The sequence below is a fragment of the Penicillium canariense genome (assembly GCF_028826845.1).
Source record: "Penicillium canariense strain IBT 26290 chromosome Unknown utg000008l_segment0_segment0, whole genome shotgun sequence".
In the NCBI taxonomy this organism is placed as follows: Eukaryota; Fungi; Ascomycota; class Eurotiomycetes; order Eurotiales; family Aspergillaceae; genus Penicillium; species Penicillium canariense.
Genome location: NW_026622735.1, coordinates 97823 through 119870, shown reverse-complemented (window position 1 = coordinate 119870; position 22048 = coordinate 97823). Strand labels below are relative to the sequence as shown.

The 22048-nt window shown below is 41.1% G+C and overlaps 1 protein-coding gene across 1 annotated transcript; it reads right to left on the bottom strand.

The window, feature by feature from the left end:
• Window positions 1-775: 775 nt before the first annotated feature.
• N7482_010068 (ABC transporter integral membrane type 1) lies at window positions 776-5729 on the bottom strand (the record flags this gene model as incomplete). Its single annotated transcript, XM_056692192.1, has 14 exons — window positions 776-1268; window positions 1326-1941; window positions 2000-2064; window positions 2115-2165; window positions 2352-2475; window positions 2534-2881; window positions 2935-3097; window positions 3150-3955; window positions 4022-4255; window positions 4318-4517; window positions 4685-4880; window positions 4935-5469; window positions 5540-5654; window positions 5710-5729. The coding sequence occupies 14 exons, from the start codon at window positions 5727-5729 to the stop codon at window positions 776-778; spliced, it is 3966 nt and encodes a 1321-aa protein (XP_056538149.1).
• Window positions 5730-22048: the final 16319 nt, after the last annotated feature.

The window sequence follows — 22048 nt, the reverse complement described above, 5'->3', positions numbered from 1 at the left end:
ATCCCTGCAACTCGGGGAAATCCTTCTGCGCCTGTCTGCGCTGGCTGCTCTAATGAAAATTTGCCCTGTTTTGGACGAAAGCTAGCGTAATCGGAATACTCTAAACTGTGTGTACATATTACTATGCAGCTGTCAATCTCACACCAAGATCCACAGCATTAACCATCTCAATGTAACCCCTTCCCCTCATTTTCCAAGCGTCGAGATCGAGGCTTCGAAATTTCGGCCGGCTTCTGCGCAAAATGTGTAAAAGGTGTCATAGCAGGTCGTGCACGACAATCCCCATCACCAGGATATTCCAAGTCATCCACTGTGCATCATTTGCGACGGAACTAGACAAACTCAAAACACAGCAAGCCAGCCATCAAATCCTTCTATCCTCAATATGGGTTCCATCCCCTTCCAAACAACAGCCGGACAGTCTTATACCAGGCACCCTCCAAAAAATACCATGGCCTCTCATGTGTTCTTAATCATCATGCCCATCTTTTCGATATAACTCTGACAAGACCGAAGACGGATCTGCCAGAAGGCTGTGTGGTGTATCACACTCAATGATAAGACCTCGGTCGATCACCGCTACTCTGTCAAAATCCCGAATAAATCTCAGCCTATGCGCAACATGCACAATTGTCCACCCACTAAACTCAGTGCGAAGCAGTGAGAGAATCCGTGATTCCGTTTTGTGGTCCACACTGAGCATCATTGACGGACGGTTAGTAGAGGTTCCATCCGAGTTGGATCAATCTTGAATGCTTCGCTCAAGGCAAGGGATCTAGAGAGCATACCTGCTTGTCGCCTCATCCATAATCAGTAGCTTGCTTCGTCGCATTAACATCGCGCGGGCCAGGCAGAACAGCTGCCTTTGGCCTGACGACAAAATGCCTCCCTCCTGATCCATGTCTGCGTCCAACCCACCCATGGCTTTAACCTGTTCCTCAAGACCAGTCTTTTCCAGTACCTTATAGATCTCCTTTTTATCTGCCGTGTCTTTGAAAGGATCTAGGTTATCACGCACAGTCCCACATCCTCCAGGAAGAAACCAAGGCTCTTGTGGTAGGGTCACAAGACGGCTTCGAATCGCCTCTCGACTATAGCAGGAGATATTCTGATCCCCAATGAAGATAGAGCCCTTGTCAGGGTCCATCAAGCGGAGAAGGAGTGCGATCAAAGTAGATTTACCAGACCCACTACGCCCACAAATTGCCAATCGCTGTCCTGCTGGAATCGACAGGCTTACGTCGGTCAACACCTCTCGACCGGCATTTCTGACATCATGGTTAGGGATCGACAGTATTCGGAAGGGAAGTTAGGGGCAAACCAACCTGTAAGAAGCTGAGACATCACAAATCTCAATGCTCGACTCTGAGGGCCAGTCTGGAGGAAGATTCTGGGCCCCCTTCACCTCCTCTGACGGTGTCTCCGCCATATATTGCTTGGTCCTGGCGATAGCACCCAGGGAGGTCTCCAGCATGGTCCAGTAGGTAATAAAGTACGATAGTGTCTGCCCAAAGTTCACAATACTGACCATTGCAACCCCAAGCAGACCTGTATTCATGCTATGTCTGAGTGCTACTGCCAGAGACATGAGAATAATGGCCAGGGCCGCAACTATCAGATCAAGAACAAGATTCAACCACCGCTGCAGACACAGAAGAAGGTAGAATGGCCGTTGAGAGATATCTAGGTGCATTGTGTTTTGAGATATTAGATGTTCCGACCATGCAAAGGCTCGAATGGTATGTAATCCCTGCAGTGATTCAGTGAAGTGCGTATAAAGAGGAGATTTGGCCTCGAGGTCGAGCAGACGAATTTGACGTGATGTTCGTAAGTATGCATTTTGGAGATAGTAAAGAGTTGCAGCAAGAAAAGGTAGGGAGATCGCCATATATCCGGATGCGACGCAAGTGAGAACAGCTTCTGCAATAGAATTGCCAAATCCTATCATCATGAGTATTACGGGACCGATAGAATAGAGCTGCGGAAATCCGATACTCACGTTCAGTGGCAAGGAGGAGAGCCATGGGTAATGACATGTCCACTAGCGTCATGTCCTGACTGAAGCTGCTTCATATTCAGTATCCTGCTTTCCTGTCACAGACTGTTTGACAGACCGGTTGACAATTGCTCCTGTGTCCATGAGGGTAAAGAAATCCAGGGGTGCCCTGTAACTAGTGAGTGAACTTAGACTGAGAGCAGACGAAAACTGAAGTCACCAACCGCATGGTAGCGCGTAATATGCCATAATGCAAGTTTCTCGACGACTTTGGGATGATGGATATCAAGAGATATCTGATCCATAGTAAGTATAACCTTCCATACGGGGGGAGGATTTCTCTATTCACACTAACCCTCCGCTCAGTCCCAAAAAACACAATCCTAGAACCCCAAAAAGGGCATATACACCGGCCCACATGCCCAGGTCCAGATTGGGATCTTCTTGGTAAGCCTGTACCCACCAGTTGAGCCATAGGGCTGGAGTCTGAGTTAGCCATGATGAGGACACGCTTGTGTACGAATGGGCGATACCCACGTTGCAGGGCTGTGAGTACCACTTCAACCCCAACTAAGGACACGAAAAGAAAGAAACTCGTCCTGCCCATTGAGGATATATAGAAGTTGAGATTTGAAAAGTCTCTTTTGCCTCGGTTCTCTCCGTTGGTAGCGCTGTTCGACTCATTCGTCTGTGAGGCACTCACTGGTTCATTCTTTTCTGGAACATGGTCTGTTCCTGATGGTGGTGCTATTTGATGAGTCTTCTGCAATTGAAGATTTTGGATATAACCAGGTTCTAAAACAAGCGTTTCATATGAGCCAGATTGTAGTATTCTCCCTTCGTGACTCATCGCAATAACTTGATCCGAGTATGGCAACCATTTTACTACAGAATAAATGTCAGTCACCGCCAGCAATGCAGGAAGTATTCCATCTCACCAGAGTGTGTAACAAGGACGATTGTCGCCATTGAACGCCGAAATAGCCCATCTGGACCAAGAAGGCGACCGAAGCATTGATGCTCAGTTTCAGCATCCAGTCCACTCAACACATCATCCAACAAGACAATGTTCTTTCGTGCATAGGCAGCTCTGGCCAATGCCTAACTCCTGGTATCAGCAGGAATTTGCGAATCAAAGGCCGTGCCAACATACCAAGCGCTGCTTCTGTCCACCGCTCAATGCAATGCCTTTACTTCCGACAACAGTATTGTCACCGCTTGCAAAGCGCTTGAGATCCACATCGAGTGCACATGCATGTACGCATCTATGGTACCATTCCTCATCGTACTCCCGAGCCCCAATAATACTTTTCCGAATACTTTGGTTGGTGAGGAAAGGTGTCTGATTGCAGTACGCGATGTCATCTGTAGACAGAGTGACAGATCCTTTGATAAGGACAATTTCGCCAAGCAAGAGCCTCAAAATCGAGGATTTCCCGCACCCGACATCGCCAACGATCATGGTTAGTCTAGTCGGCCTAATCTGTATTAACAAGTCATGCAAGACGATAACATCTTTCGACCAGCCAGCATCGACATGGTCTATTATAATTGCCGGGTCATTTTGTACGTGCACTGCAGGGACTTGTGTGGTCACCATTGTCTCAGCATTGTCCTCAGATTTGGGGGATTTGGTGTTGTAATCAACATCTGGAAGGCTCGCCGTATGGGAATTATCGGCGAAGATATCAGATCGACCAGAAGTAGTGGATTTTATGGTCCGATAATCGATGCGCCTATCGGCCATGATGTATTCTTGGATCCGGTTGAAGCAATCCAATGCCGCAGTCAAATTCGGTAAAGCAGCAGTCAACTCATTGACTGGGTTAATCAAAATCGACAGCAGGGACAAGGACGAGAAGATTGTTGCTGTGTTCGGCAGGTCGCCATTTGAAAGCTTGATAATTATAGCGAAACCCATAAAGGTGACAACAGGAGACAGCAGACCGGGTGCGTTCCCTAAAGCGAGAAAATACATTAATGTGTGCTGGAAGAGATGGGTGTATCATCACACATCACTCATACCGAGGATTATATTGGTGATTTGAACCTGCCTGAATTTCTTGGAGTCATGCAATTCCATCACCCTTAGATTCTGCACAATCTTTGTCATTTTGGCAGTGAGTCCAAGCATTTTCATACTCTTGATGGACCCTATCACTTGGGATGTGACCCCAACCCTTTTTTGTATTGCCTGCATCCATCTTCTCTGTCGCGGTCTTATAAGCTTGGCAACCTGGGCTGATGCTATAGCTGAGACTGTGAGTTTAGGCAAAATCAGCCGTCGTCTCATCCATATATGAAGGAGAACTTCTACTTACTCAGTGCCATTATTATGGGGGCAACACAAATGGGACCGAGTCGAATCTCCAGAATCCACACCGCAAGCCCTACTTGAATAAAATCAGGGGCAATGCTGATGACATGTTGGAGTGTTGCAACAATTCGTTCCACTTCTGTGCCCATAAGAGTGACAGCGGACGATTTCTCAACACTGGTGTCCATGATATCCAGCATCGATCTATATGTTATGCTAATAAGACCAGCTCGAATCATCGTAACGGCCCGTGCTGTTAAGTATTGGTACCAGGCAGTCGAGATCTGGAGTGAGGTTAGGACAATGCTCTAAATTGGAGTAATATTGGGTAGGATGGACTTGCAGCAATGCCAATGTACGTCAGACCATACGCTCCGATCAGACCATAACCAACGTAATTGCCAGTATCTTCCGTGTTCTCTACGAAATGGACTGCGTTCTCGATCAAGAATGGCTGTGCCAACAAGAAACCGACAAGGAAGAACCGAGGAATCATCGTCACACTTAGAGGCAGCCAGAGAGCTCGTGTCATTGCTAAAGCAAGAGAATAAGACTTATTCTTCGAGCCTATTAAGGGTGAGTTCCCAGTCGCCTCAAGAGGACCCTACTCAGCAGACTTACTCAACTTCCATTCGGCTTGTAGTTTCGTGTCAACCGCGACAGAGGCAATGTGTTCGTCCACGGGGAATAGCTCTAGTAGGGATATGTTCCCCCGGTTTCCTAAGACAATCAGTGGATTAAGCCAAGCGAGGAGACTCAGCCCAAAGATGCCACTGGTCACTTCCGGCGTCTGCTTGTCACTCGGCGGCAACACATGATGTCTTTTGGGAATCGACTCGAATACGAGAAGGAGAATCTTGACAATAAGAGAGGCAATGAACATAGAGGGAATTAGAACCGAAGCTTGCTGGAGAATAAGCCATTCTGTTCTCGCCCTAGCACCATCAAGAAGCGCTGTAGAGAGTAGAAACACATTAATCAATGGTGAAGGTCTCGATGATTTCGCATGCTCGACCGGCGAAAGCAAACCCGTCAGAATTGCTGAAGCCAGGTCGAAAGCCCCAGCTGCGATCGTAGCTTTTGACCGAAGATCCGCATGAAGCGTCCATAGTATCAGCAGGCTCAGTTTTAAAAGGCAATAGACAATGATGGTTGCCTGCAGTCATTTAGTATTGGCTTGAGTATGGTTTTCTGGTCCTCGCAAGAGAGAAAGAGATAATCGGTACCATTTTTATTGCCTTTAGCGAGAGCCATCGTATCTTGTCATTCTTCTTGTATAGCTGAACGACTCGGATGGGTGCGGCCAACAAAAATATAGCAGATGGTGCAATTGCAAACATACTGTCCTCAAACAGCAGAGTAAAGTCAAAGCCCCCCTGCATGAAGTAGCACGCACTGTCGGCCCAAAGGTGTCATCAGCGCAGAGAGTGATAGAAGTTTGATTCATTTTCACTTCAGTGTTGGCTTCCCTTTTTGAGCACAATTTGTTGAAGACTTCTGTCAGGGAGTACTTCTAAATTTGCCTGCTAGGGAAAAAAAAAGCGCCACCCTGCTCTGTTTGAGTATAGCAGAATTTCTGTGTTTCATGTGATGAAATATTAGAGAGTGGGGGTAAAAGTGAGATGAAGGCGTGGCGGCAGTCATTTTTGGGGCAATGTTTGCTTATCAGTTTCATTACGTCAGATATAAAGCATGCCAAAAGTACGGGGGTTATCAGTGATTAGAAGTCGCCCTACTGTATTAAAAGGTATTAAAAGATAAGTTAAGGTCACCTCAATGTAACCCTACTCCATATATTAAAGTTTGAACAGCTCTAATAAATGTATTAGTGTCTAGATTAATACAAGCGTACTTACCATAATTACTTATGTGTATAGTTGAATGTTTAACTTATTTAGAGCGTTACTGAGGAAGTACAAATAATCAAAGGTAAGAGTTACAGATATGCATACCTTATAGATTACCTGTAAGTTTATTAAATTTTGACTGTTTTCTCCATAAGTAGCCTATCAGCCAAACTTAAAATAAATCCGTTCCATACATTGTTCGAAGAGTAGCTCAATACTCAATACTCCCTAGTATCCGGGCAGAGCAACGATTGCAGAAAAGATGAGCTTGTCAAGGGATAGCCTAGAGGGATGTATATGTACAGCGTCACAACTTTCGCCGTTGGGGGCTCATCAGGGCTTGGAATGATAGTGTATTTTATAACTATTCGAAGGTTGGGGGTTATCTTGATGGGAAGAGGGGTAGTGAATCCCTCTCCCTTTGTCTGTCAAAGATAAGTGGCGCTAGATTGTTTCCAATCAGCGCGTCGAACGCATTGTTGCCTGATTTGAACCTGAAGCGCAACGTGTGAGTCACATGGGTTGGGCGGCTCCAGCCAATAACTTGTCGCCAGGTAATCACACCGTGACGTAGCCATCTACTTACGTATATAACTCGGAGGATCAATCAATCCATATTCTTATTCCCGATCTAGCTTCCTATACTTATAGGTACTATATAGGGGTTTGCGCCTATACGCACGCTGCCCCAGCTCCCGCCGGACCCCCTACTATACCGTGTGAGTACCCCCCGCGCCTGCGACCGCCGCTCGGGTCGCGACCGGAGAACGCCCGGCGTATTCGTCGCTCTCGACGCTCTCGAATCGTCTATCGGACCGCCCGATCCGCCGCCGGGGGCGGCCGCTAACCCCATTATATCCGTCGGGATCGCCCCCGTCGGCGACCGAGGCTGGGTGTACCGCCGACGACGTTAATCGGAATAGCTTAGTCGAGATCCTTAAGGCGCCTAGACGCCGCTAGATTATATATCCTCCGAGCGTAATCCGTGAACGATCCGCCTTAGATGATTTAGTCTATACCGGAGGATCGTATTTAACTATTATATATAGACTATATCGGGGGAGATATATATCTCTACCTCTCTCGTACTCGATCCCCTCTAAGCCCTACGCTAATCCCCTATCCCTTTTCCTCTATATACTATATTAATCTTTTTATTACAGGGTCTACTTATAGGGTAGAGGGCCTATCGATTAGGTAAGGAGGAACTAGTATAGTCAGATTAAAATAAAGACTGATTCTTAAGGAATTAGAGGAATATAGAAAGATATAGGACTTTTATACTAGAGTAGTTACTCTAGTATAGAGTAGCGGTAGTATCTCGCTATATTATTAGTATATAGTAAGCCGAGGTAGACTACACTAAAAACTGTAATTAGGGGTAAACCTTGCCCCTAAAAACTAAACTGTAATAATTACGGTTTTTAAAACTAAAAACTAAACTAAACTATAAACTATTACGGTTCCCTATTAGGGAACTATTAAAAACTATTTTTATATAAAATCTAGGTCTTAGTATATATAAACCTACTGATTTATACGTTTAAATTACTATTATTAAATATTATTTTAGTTATAACCCTACTTAATCTTATTTTTTAACTATAAGAGCTATATAATAGATAGTAATTAATTTATATAGGAACTTATTAGTAGAAGTAATATAATATTCCTTAGCTTTTAAGTATATAAATTATAGGTAGATAGGTAATATTCGGTATTAGGTATTTAGCTATATTTTATTATAAACGGTAGGCTACGGTCACGTGGTTATACATAGGTACTAGCCTGTTATAAGAAGTCCTAGAGTAGTTAGAAGCCCCTAGCGAATTAAATACATAGGGCCCTAGGCTATTTCTTACTAACTATAGGTAATATAAGCTATAATAGACTACCTAAATAGGTATAAGTACTAATAGAGTAGAATATATCTCTTATCTACTAGAATATAGCTCTAGTTAATTAGCTAAATAAATATAAAAGATAAATAGATATATACTTCTAAATAATCGAGGACCTATCCTTATATATACCTACCTAAATAGCTATATTTATACCTAATCGGATATTTATACTAGTAGGAATAACTACTTAGGAGATAGTAGCCTAGACTCTTCTCCCTAAATCGCTATGGTTAGACCTAATATACTAGCTACGGCTAAGTCTACTAAACCCTCTAATCTTTAAAGGAAGCCGAGTAGACTAGCTAGTCTTTTAATTAGCTATTAAGAATAAATTAGTTATAGACGTAGAAGTAATAAGGGATACTTAGATATACCTCCTCTATATTTACGTACGACTAAAAAGAAATATAAGTAAAAATACTATTATATTTATATAATACCGACGATATAATAGAAAACCCTAAGATTTAATTAAGTATCTAGAAAATATATATAGTAACCTAAACCTAAAAAGAAGAGTAATATAACGCCTTTACGAAATAAAATAAGGACTAAAATAGTCCTTTACTAAGTTTTTATCTATATTTAAGAAAGAGTTTATAGATTTAGGAATAATAATATAGCTAGAGGATATAAAAGTCTTAATTTTAACCGGTTCGCTTAATCTTACTATATATATTATATTAGTATACTAAGAGATCCCCGAAACCTTCCTAGGTCTTATCCTCCTATTATAATAAATCGATACTAACCTTAATCTTTTATTAATAGAGATAAAATATAGATTAAATAATAACTAGGGATAGTTAAATCGCCTACGATTATCCCTAGTTACTAATAATATAGACTAGATACCTATAACTAGAATAAATAAAGTATAGCCTATAGATAAGACTTAAGTAAAATAAGCTAAATAGGCTAATAAAGATAAGCTCGAGAGATACTATAAAGAGGGTCTCTATTTCTACTATAGCTATAAGAGTTATAGGGTTTAGACCTACTTTTACCCCCTAGCTATTAAGCCTAATAATAGGTCCCGAACGGCTAAGTCTATTACTAATAAAGACTAAAAAGGAGTAAAACTACCCGCTAAATCGAAGAAGTCCTATATTATAATATATAGTAAAAATAAATCAAGTAAACTAGAATAATCTAAGGATAGTATATCTTTAGGAAGTAATTCAGAAAAAGAGTAGCTCTTACTCTTAGCTATAAATAAGAGTAAAAAAGAGTTAAGGATCTAGTAAGGAAGGAATTATTACTATTTTATATCGATACTAGAGTAAGCCCTTATCGATAATAGCTATAGTAGCTATATTACTATAAATAGATAGCTTATAAAGACCCTTAATCTCCTATATATCCGCCTAAATACCCCTAGGTAGCTAGATAGTATAATTTATGACCTTAGGAAAATTATATATATTGAGATTACAAGAGTGTAAGAGCATGTTTTATTACTATAGTGAATGAATGTGTCTATATAGACACGAATACGGTAAAACATAGCAGAAATAGCCCGAAAGTAGCCTAAAGCATAAGGTAAAAGTATACCTAGGATTACATCCTCCCCTACTTACTTAAGACTCGACCCGAGTCTATATATAGTTAATAGTGAATATCGGATCCGAGAGTACACTTTTTAGTCCTATAAATATATAAGATAATAAAAGAAACGGGGCTATTTATACGTAAATAGCTATATATATATAGTAGTATCCCTATACCTAGGTTATTTTTAATAAGGGCTAATAACTTTAGAGGATATATTATATATCTCCTAACTGCGTTATATAATACTAAGTCACCTCTAGACGTATTATATAATATATTATTATAAGAAAATACGTTACGTAGGGGGTAAACGCGAATAGTATTAATATTTCTATTTTAGGAATAAAGAGATATATTCTACTAAGAAATATTAATAAAGTAGTAGTATATTAGGTAAATAATAGGTAGCCTAAGGTCGTTAAAGACCTATATTAGGGCTATAAGGATATTTATAGTAAATATCCCTATCTCCCTATAATCCTTTATTAACCTCTTTTCCTCTATTACTATACTATTAAATTTTATTAACCTTCTACTTCTATTTATCTCCTACCTAGCTAGAATTTATCTTTAAATATATTTATAGTACCTTATATTAAAATAGGGCGCTATAGTAGGCGAATAGCTAAGATTTTAGCTAAAAATAGTAATAAGGCCGCTTCTAAGCCTATATCTAAGGCTAAATCTATCGATATAGCTAATCTCTTTAATCTAGAAGCTAGTATAGAGGGTTCTAACCCTAAATCTACCTATAGGCTATCGCCTACTTTATCTTACTATTCCTCAGAGCCTATAGTAATTAGAGATACTCTAAGCAAGCAGTAAGGCTGCGTAGGAAGTTATATTAGGATAGTTGATATAGGTAGGTGTGATATAATAAAGATACTCAGAAGGGGAAGAAAAGATGTGAAGGAAGCTTAGTTCAATTCTTATTTAGTTAGGAATTTTGTGGGTATTTATACCTGAGCTCGGCTAGCTGGCCTTAGGCTATAGTTTATATAATATTGGTTATAATTGCATCATCTCGGCTATAGTTGTATGTAATCGGCTAAGGTTGCCTATGGTTATATCATTATGATGTAGTTATGTTATAGTTATAGTATCATGATATTGGTCTAGATCATTTGTAATTGTATAGTGGTAGCTATAGTCTTGAAGTTGTATGATCTCGGCTATAGTTGCACATTATCGGCTAAAGTTGCCTAATAAGCTGTTATCTTTGATAAGATATCTAGCCGAGATATCTAACCGAAATGCCTCACCAGATTTTATATATCTTATAGGTAGGCCCTGGTGGTAGGTCTTTGTGAGCCCTATTATGAGCCCTATTAGTAGGCCCTGGTAGGCCCTATATCTTAGAGATACCCTATCGCCCCCTAAAGCTACTAATCCTATATCCCCTAGAGTTTCTAAGCCTATATCTTCTATAGTACCTAAGTCTATATCTCCTATAGCCCCTAAGCCTACCCCTATAGTACCGACTAAGCTTCCTATAGCTAAAGCTATTACCTAGAAGGATAAAAATATATATAGTCTTAATATAAAAAGTAATCCTATTACTACTAATTTTAGGAGCCCCTATAAGAAGCTTCTTCTAATAGTTCCTCCTAAAAGGAATATAGACTAGCGTTATAGACTAAAACCCTATAGTTAAAATACCTAAAAGTATATAGCTTATATCTAATATACTAGAACTAAAGCTCCTATAGCCTATACCTCCTATAGTAAGAATTATAGGCCTTTTAAGACCTATATTTTTCTTATTACTAGTAGTAAACCTATTTTCTAGGATACCTATATAAACTATAACTTTAATATAAAAAGAAAGAGATACCCTTTTAGATCTCCGGGCTAGTTACTACCTAACTTTATCCTAAAGCCCCTAAAAGCTTAGAATAGGGCCTATCTGTTACGGACCTCAAGAGGCGCGGGGGCCGCAGTTATTTAAGGAGCAACCGTGAACCAATCGTCCACGGACGCTAGGGAATAGCGTCATTACGTGCGTTTCGGTATGCTTAGGTATGCCCCGGAAGGCCCCAAGACATTCCGGAAAGAGAACCAGAAACGGCCTATAGCTAACCACTACGGACAACGCCTACTTACACAATAAGGTGGTTAGTGCAACGCAGGAAACGGCTACCATTTTACCCGCACTTAGATTACGCCCTAAGTGCCAGGTACTAGTAAAACTATACGTAACCGTAACTATCTACTAACGCCAAGAAGAAATAGACGGTCACTACGACTCCGGTAGATATACCCCCGGGGGGTATATCTTAGGGGGTAGGAAGAACTGGATATATAAGGACACTCGTTTAGCATTATGTATTTAGTTCTTTGCGATTAATTGTATATTATTACTTAGTTACTACCTTTAGTACTCTACTTCACAGTTCACCTTTAAGACAACCTAACCTACAAGCAGGGGAGCTCACTTCGTAGCAACACTTAGTAACTGACCTACTTAGCGCGTACCTCTGGTACGTTCTGCAAGATACTCAACAGGACCCGAACCCGACGTAAGGCTAAGCATAGCAACGGTACAGTTACGAGATACTCTTAGAATCCGTAGTTAGAACTAGGTAAGTATAACCCGAACGTTCTAACTTATAATAACTAGTCGGCACCGCGTAATACATTAATCGCCCTATCTTAGAACCGTAGAGCATAGTCATCATAGTAGGCAATAATAGCACCTTAAGTAACATTTCGAGCAGATCGAACGCTATACCTACTAATACGTAACTTATAGAGATAATATCCTAGTTACAAGAACAGCTCGTATAGGTAAGTAATACCCGTACGCCGGCTACGGTTAAACTACCGAAACCTAAGTTTTACTATAGTAAACGAACTAAGCTTCGTTCTTTCTTAACTTAAATAGATATATAGCTCCGCTTAATTAATTATGTAGCAGAAGCTAACAGAGTGATCTACGCTTCTACCTACCTCTACGGATAGGTATTCGAATAGTTTAAGCCCTATATCCGGGAATTCAACAACAAACCCCTAGGGGATTAGGGAGACATCACTAAAGAAATCTTCGTATCCTATAAAACTTTCAAGAAAAAATTAGAACAAACCTTTAGTAATATCAATACCGTAAGAATAGCAGAGAGACGACTAGATCGGCTACGACAGACTAGATCAGCCAGTATATACGCCGCCGAATTCTAATAGATTATTTCGTACCTTAACTTCGACGACGACACCTATATTTAGCTCTTTAAACAAGGACTCAAGAAAGACGTTAAAGACGAACTTATAAGGATTAACCGACTAGAAGAACTTTATAAAATAATTAAACTCGCGGTTAAATTCGATAATCGACTTTACGAACGCAAACTCTAGCGACGGGAGTAACGACAAGGAGATAACCGAGAGACGGTACTATACTAATACCGCCGTTACGAAGACAGGCGAGGATAATAACAAAACTAGCCGAGGGAGTTATATAACGACCCCTACGGACCACGACTAATAGAGCTTAACGCAGCAAGACTCCTAACCGAAGAAGAAAAACGGCGGAAGGATAACGACCTATACTTCGAGTGTAGGAAGCTAGGATACTAGGTACGTAAGTATAATAAACGTAATAATATAAAGCTATAGGTATATAAGCGAGATAACGGACGTAATAACGTAAAGCTATAACAGCTAAGAGCTACTTAGGATAGTAAGGTCCGACCCTAATAGCTACGAGCTACCAATGTCACGGGCCAGTGCCCGATAGTGGTCACGTGTGCCACGAGACCTTGGCATATTGACATCGGGAACGCGCTCGAAGAACTTCTCTTCTTCAAGCTTTTTATAAACAGCATGTTGGCCTAGTCAGTATTGAATCAATTCGGCTTCAGCCCTTTATATATAAAAAGCTTCCTTCTGCACCTAGAAATATCATTAGTCATTAGAAAGCCCTAGGAAGACGACCTAGGCACTTACTAGAATTATCCCTAAATCCCCGACGATTCAGTAGCGAACATACATCGGAACGGAACCCTCGCGCATAAGACCTAAACGCTCGAGACATATTAGAAAGCCCTAGAAGACCTTAATTCCTAGGTACATTAGAACATTAGAACGGAATATAAGCGAATATAACCGAAACGGTACCGGTCGCTACCTATAGGACTCTCGACGCAAAGTCGATTAAGGAACGAAGAACGTACGAACGAAACGCTACACACGGTAGAAAATGGCAAGAAGCAGCGAATCGTCTAGTCCCCCTAGCTAGGCTTAGATATTAATACAGCAAATCGCCTAGAGCTATACTACATACGAGAGTGCTACTATAGTACAGAACGAACGGAACACCGCGTAAGACGAACGGATCGAAAGACTTAAGGTATTACTCTAGAACATACCAACCCCTAATAAAATACCGCCGAATCCCTCTCGAATCGAAACCGAGGTTACGTAGGATATAACAGGGATATCTATATAACGCCCTCGGCCACGACTTCCGGACCCAGCGAGGTTTACAGGGAGCCCCTCGGAGTAGCCGTCCTAGCGAATAGTAATAGAAAATAAGCTAGAGGTAGACGGCGAGGCTATCGGGAGTCTATAAGATTAATTCGCGTACGTCTTCTCCCGACTAGAGAAGACGGCCCTAAAGAACACTAATTCGTTCGCGAAAATACAGCGAAACGACCGCGAACCGTAATAGCTTCTCGACTATCTCGAAAATATCTACGGAGACCCGAACATTAAAGCAAGAGCAGCAAGACGACTTTACCTAATACGATAACGTAAGGACCAATCCTTCTCGAGGTTCTTACCTCAGTTAGAAAAGGAATTCGCCGACGCCGGCGCCTTTAAATAGCCTAACGAACTAAAGAGATAAGTTCTGCTAGCGTCGCTTAACCGAAAAATAACCGAAACGCTACGGTATCGTAGCGTTCCTAATACCTTTTCGGAGTTAATTATACGACTCTACGAGATTAGTACGGATAACGATACCCTAGATATTAACCGTATTCGGAATATACGCTCTACGAGAGCGACTAACGAGATAGATTAGACCCCTACTGTCTCTGTAAACCGTACCGAACCGTACACAAAACCCTAACGATTCGAGAATAAATACCCTAAGTAAGCGAAATAGGTTAGCTAGGACGAACTAGATAGGCGACGAGCCGAAGGGAAATGCTTACGATGTAGGAGATCTAGACACCTTATCGCGAGGTACGCACTCCTACCGGCGTAACCGCCGAATAGTATACGCATCGCTACTAGTTCGAGTAAGAAAAGACGTAAGCGTACTATTAAGGTAAAAAAGGCAAGGCCTATAAGCGATAGCGAATCAGTCACGACGGCTCCCGACGACGAAGATGTAACTACTAAGGATAATTCGGGAAAAGAGTAGCTCCTATTCTAAGCCGCGAATAGGAGCGAAAGGGGGTCGAAAAGCTACTAAAACGTAAGACATTACCGTTTATAGTCAATGCTAGGGTAAATAGAATCTAATTTACACAAGCTCTCGTCGATAGCGGTTACCGCTACTACGTAACGGTAAACGAAGCCTTAGTTTAGTCGCTCGACCTCCTACGTATTAAGATACGGCTACGAGTCCTTAACGGAGTAGTACCGAATCAGTACCGAATTACCTACGTTACGTATTTTGACCTCGATATCTATAGCTAGTAATAAGGCCGCGTATTCGCGTATATCATCGGACTATAAAACGATAGTATAATACTCGGGGACCTATAGCTATACGATATAAACGGACGATATTCGGTAAGGAAAGGATACCTAGATATCTTTACGAGATCTAGGGAGCAGACAAGATATTAGAACTGTACGGATCGCACGATCGGACCTACTAGGATAAAGACTCTACGCGTCGTATAAGCTACCGTACTATCGATCTAATAGCTATTATATAGCGTATCGAGCTTAAATCGCCTACGAATCGGTAAGGTTTCGCTAGACGACATCGAGAGAGCACTACGACCGAAGAAGTATATCGACCTAAAGGATAAGCTACCGAAACACTACTAGAGATAGCTAGATACCTTTAGCTAATAATTAGCTAAAAAGCTACTACCGCACCGACTAGGGATCGATTATAAGATCCCTCTGAAATGCGACCGGAACGGCGCCGAAGAGCCACTACCCTATAGCCCCCTCTACGGCATAAATAAAGAAGAGCTCCTATACCTACGGAAGACGTTAACCGATCTACTTAGAAAGAACTTTATACGAGTAAGCTAATTACCAGCAGCAGCGCTAGTCTTACTAGTTCGTAAGCTAGGCGGTAGCGTACGATTCTATATCGACTACCGGGGGTTAAACGAGTAAACCGTAAAAGACCGTTACCCCCTACTACTAATTCGTAAGACACTACGTAATATAGGTTATGCCCGCTGGTTTACGAAGCTCGATATTATCGTAGCTTTCTATAAGATCCGTATCTACCTAGGGGAAGAATAGAAGACAGCCTTCCGAACGCGATATAGGCTCTACGAGTAGAACGTAACGCCGTTCGGGCTAACCGGAGCCCCTACTACGTTTTAACGGTATATTAACTAGATTTTATAGGAGTACCTAGACGATTTTGTATCGGTATACGTTAACGATATAATTATCTACACTAGCGGAACGCTAACGGATCACCGACGAAAGGTTACCGATATACTACAGAAACTAATAGACGCAGGGTTATAATACGATATTAAGAAATCAGAGTTCGAACAGGACTCTATAAAGTACCTCGGCTTTATTATCTAAGCCGGGAAGGGCATTTATATAGATCCTAAAAAGGTAGAAGCTATCAGAGTATAGGAAACGCCGAAGTCGATACGGGATATACGAAGCTTTATTAGGTTTACGAACTTCTACCGACCGTTTATACTACGATTCGCCGACCTTTCGGCACCGTTAACTCGGCTAATAAAGAAAGACGCTATTTTTAAATAGGACGACGACTGTTAACAAGCCTTTACGGAGTTAAAAGACCTATTTATTAACGCCCCGATCCTAGTATATTTCGAGGAGGGTCGCAAAACAGTCGTCGAAGCGGATACATCCAGCTAGATAACAGGCGTAGTCCTATCTCAGTACGGACCGGATAGATAATTACGACTATACGCCTACCTATCTTAAAAGCTATCCCCTACGGAATCAAACTATCAGATCTACGATAAGGAGCTATTAGCTATTATACGCGCCCTACGCGAATAGAGACCTAAGCTAAAGATAGTTCCCCGATTCGCTATCGTAACGGACTATAAGAACCTACGATACTTCCATAAAGCGTAACACCTTAACGAACGATAGATACGCTAGGCGGATCTCTTAATAGAGTTTGATTTCGAGCTCTAATACCGTCCGGGTAAACTCGCGGCAAGACCCGACGCACTATTACGGCGAAGTCAAGACACGCCTAAGAGTATTACCGACGAAAGGCTATCGAATCGGTTCCGAATCCTACTCAAAAGGGTCTAGGTCAAAATCGGAAGGCTAAACGATTAACTAACTAATACCCTAATAGCAGAGGATCTTAACTTCGAGGAAGATATCCCTCTCTTTAAAGAACTAGAACTATAGATAGAATAGAGAAAGGCAAGGATCTCCGACATAATATACTAATAAATCTCCTACGCCTTACTAAAGGGAGACCGCCGAATCGCTACTGAAACGAATATTAAGATAAGTTTATCCGAGTGCTACCTAGACGATCGAGGATTACTCTACTTCAGACAACGAATATAGATCCCTAATAATAAAGTCCTACGTACAGGGATTATACAGAAGATCCACGACTTATATATTACGGCGTACCTAGGCCGAGACGCTATCTATTCGATACTGTCTCGACGGTTTTTCTAGCTAGGAGCGACGAAGGACGTACGACGCTTCCTCCGGAACTATACAGTTTACGGACGGAGTTCAGTATAGCGTAATATAAAATATAGCCTATTAAAACCACTACCGATTCCTTAACGAATCTAGGCCGAAATATTAGTAGATTTCATCACCGGTCTACTACCCTCAGGGCCTATAGGAGCAATAAATTATATAGTAATTATAGATCGATTAACGAAAGGCGTTATCCTTATCGGAATAAGGGATACGACCGCAGAAGATATAGCAGAAGCGTTCCTTACATACTTCTATATATATCATAGCATCCCGCTAGTAATCGTAAGCGATCGCGGCCCTTAATTCGTTAGCGCCTTCTAGACGAAGGTATACGAAAAGCTATCGATTCAGCGCCGATTATCTACCGCCTTCTACCTATAGACCGATAGCGCAACGGAGCGCACTAACTAGGAGATCGAACGAATCCTACGTATATTCGTAACGTATATATAAGACGACTAGAAGGGGCTACTACTAATAGTCGCTATCGCGATTAATAACTACGACGCCGCTTCGACAGGAATATCTCCTTTCTTCTTTATATACGGTTACTATATTAACCTAATTAGTTTAGACGAATCGAATCAATTACAAGATACCCTACTACGACCGGAGACAGTAGGCGAAACCTTCGTAAATCGCCTACGAGAAGCCACCGATTAGGCCCAGGCCGCTATCGCCTCCGCGTAAGCCCTATAAGAGGAGTAAACAAACCGACGACGACAAGCTGCCCCTACTTACAAGAAAAATAATCGGGTTTAGCTAAACCTACAAAACGTACGTACGCAGCGGCCATCGAAGAAGCTAGACTAGCTACACGCTTAATATCGGGTTATAGATATACTATCACCACATACCGTCTAGCTCGACGTACCAACTAGTATACACCCAGTCTTCTATGTCGAGTTAGTTCGCCTAGCCGCTACAGACCCATTTCCCTCTCAAATCGTAGACGATACACAGCCACCTCCGCTACTAATCGATGGGGAAGAGGAATACGGAGTTAAACGAATCCTAGCTATACGACGTAGGAAGATCGGGCGAGGATATCGCGACGAAGCACTAGTAAAATAGACGGGATAGGCGGAGCAGACGTAGTAAAGACTAGACTCGGTCCAGAACTGTACCGCGTTAGACGCCTTTAAAGAGCAATACGGTCCTATTTCGGACGTAATTCGCCAGCAAATCGACGCCGACAACCACGTCGTCGTACCCCTTACGAGGCCTAGGCTAGGAGGGGGGTATTATCACGGGCCAGTGCCCGATAGTGGTCACGTGTGCCACGAGACCTTGGCATGTTGACATCGGGAACGCGCTCGAAGAACTTCTCTTCTTCAAGCTTTTTGTAAACAGCATGTTGGCCTAGTCAGTATTGAATCAATTCGGCTTCAGCCCTTCACAAACACTATTATTACCGAAAGATTTATTACGTATTATTACCTAATAAGTGTCTAAATAGTAGGTAGGGTATGCTATATTTACTATTCTTAAAACTAATATGTTACTAGTCTTTCGAAGAAAAGTCGCTCGTTTCTTCTATAGACTTTAACGACGTACCTAAGAATCGTATAATAATAATTATTAGGAAAGGTTAAATGGTATACTAGTAAGGAGGCAATATTACTGTTTACGAGATCGATAATAAAGGGTAAGAATAGATAAGGAAACTTATAGATATATAGAATAGATAAGGCGTCGTTCTAGAGGGGGTTAAATTGTATATTACTAAGGGGAAGGTAAAAGAAGAATATTGACGGACCTTTTATCGAGTTATTGTAATCTATATATATAGCTTCTTTTGTATTTCTAGCCCTTAAACGAGACCGAGCGATAGGCTAATGATAGCTCCTTTCTCGGTAATGATTATCGATATATATTCGGTTATTAATTTACCTTTTTCTATCTCTTGTATACGAATACGGCTCTGTTTTATTGCCTACTATATTTCGGAACTAAATACCTAGGTAATAGCTTTATTATGTATACCTTTTAGGGTAACCTCGGAGTTAGGTATAGTTAGGCTAGTTCCTTTTGTAAAGCTAATATGTAGAGACTCTTTTACCTATTTCACCCTTGTATTAAATAGAGCTATCGCTAGAGGTTCTATATTTAATTTATAAATATCGAGGCTTAATAAACAGTCGACGGCGCCCTAAAGAGGAAATATAGTTATTATAGATACTATTAAATACGTAATTCCGTTTATAAAAATAGAGGTTATTCTGATTACTCCGCAAATAAGACCTTTAAAAACAGCAGCAATACCGTCGAAGGATATATATTCAAATATTTCTTATATATTAGTAATATCTATATTTTCTTAGCTATCGTCTTATGCGTAACTAGGGTTTCGTAAGGTCTTAGTAAGCACGACAGTTTAGGATAGGTTCAGTTTAGCCTTCGAATACGAGACTTTCCCGGTGATCTATTAGGTCTTGATCAGAAAATAGCAATATTAAGAAAGCCGGAGGATTGAATCTCACGGTAAATTAAGGTTTGCTTATGAATACTATTATTATGAAAGAGTTTAGGTTCCAAATTCATTCGATATAAAGAGGCACTAGCGATATCGACTCCGGTATGCTCGCTAGAAAATTGACGGATGATTCCCTCACTTGTTGGCGAGATCCGGCGATTTTCGCTCTTACCAGCGTGGTTATCTTTGGATAGTAGCTCTGAGTTTAGCTGTTTCTTTAAGATAGTCGTACAGTACTTACCCTCTAAGAAGGCTACTGCTTTAGTATTACTAGGAAGACTTGGAAATGATTGGTTGTTTATTAGTGTCCGATGTTGTTCCTTAATCAGCTTACTGATTAGCGCTTTGCGGTGGGTAGCCTTTATGTCTCTGATATTATTTTGGCCGAGGGCCACAGTATATAAGCGTACAGCTTGTAGTCTACATTTTGAACATACTAGGTCTAGAAACTGTCGATACTTGTGATGACCGGTAGACTCCGATGGGTGATCCAGTAAGGAAAATGCAGCTGAAACTTGCTTGGAGTCTCTATCTCCTAGGTGCTGGGTCGTGCTTAGTCTGCGGGCGACATATTCTACTTTCTCCTAGGCTTCTGCGCTGGTAAGACATTTCCGAGAACGGGGCCGCTTGACAGCCTGAACCATGATAGAAGATGGAGGAAGAGATGGAGGAAGAGATGGAGGAAACGATGGAGGAAACGATAGAGGAAACGATAGAGGAAACGATAGAGAAAACCATAGAGGAAGAAATGGAGGAAGAAATGGAGGAAGAGATCAAGAAAAGGGACCAGTCGCATAGTAACTTTGTATCAGCCTCTGATTTGCTGACAGTGAGGGGTAAAGCGGGGCTAAGTACAGCCAGTCCGTCCGTTTTCTTGCCATAACTAAGCTTGACGACAGTATTTTGTTTGATAACGGCACGTACCAGGGCCTCGATTTACACTCCGCCTAAACAGGGCACTTCAAAGTAGCATGCTAGTTATCACCGCGTCTCATTTAATATACATATAGTCTTGCATAAACATCCCTGCAATAGAAACTAAGATAGAGGGACCGTCGACCCAGGTAGATATAAGAGGCGGTAATTTCTTGAACTTTTAACGATTCTTGCTATACTCCATATTCTCAAGAACCAAAGATCTATCTTATCATTTTTTCGATCTACAATAAGCGGTATCAACGGAGGTATAAACTACCATAACCCTTCCCAGATATTTCTCATAGATATCCTATTCCCCGGGCTTAGTATAGTCTCTGCCTCTACACAACAACTACTTACCGGTAACATAAATAGCTACACTCGACTACTTTATACTTTAGGAATGTTTATCCTCTTCGCCCGCTATACTATCCGCTATATTTAGGAGCTAGTAAGAAGTTATTTCAGTTCGTATACCTCTCGTTATAATAAGATAAGTCTAATAGTCTAAAGCCTCGATAATTTATATCTTATATTATAACAAAGTATACGATATACTAGTTAATTAGATAGCTAATTAACTATTCGTCTATAATACCTATTTATTAATTACTTATATAAGATCTATATAGCGAATAAATAACCTCTATTTAATAAAGAAAAAGCTTTTAACTTTTTCTCCTTAGGATAGATCATTTTCTTTTTAGTATAAGGGATATTTACTTATTCTTTACTATAATATTAAAAAGTATCGGGAGGATCTCTGTATCTCCTCTATTAGTCTTAATACTAATATTCTAAAAGGTCTAATCGAAGAGTACCGAGAAAAGTATATTAAAGATACCTAGAGAAAGGTATCTATCTTTAAGCACCGCGAAGGGGAGTAGAAGAAAGCTAGGTTAAGACTAGTTCGACCTATCTCTATAGTTATTATAGATAACGATATAAAGAATAATATATTAAGAGATATAGATAAGTTTCTTAACTAAGATATATAAGGCTAGTATATAGAATAGGGTATTCCCTATTAACAAGGCTACCTTCTCTTCGGCCCCCCTAGAACCGGAAAATCTAGCTTTAGTCTATTACTCGTAGAGAAGTATAAACTAGATATTTATAGGCTTTAATTATCGAATATTTTAGATAGTACACTAATAAGGCTTTTTACTA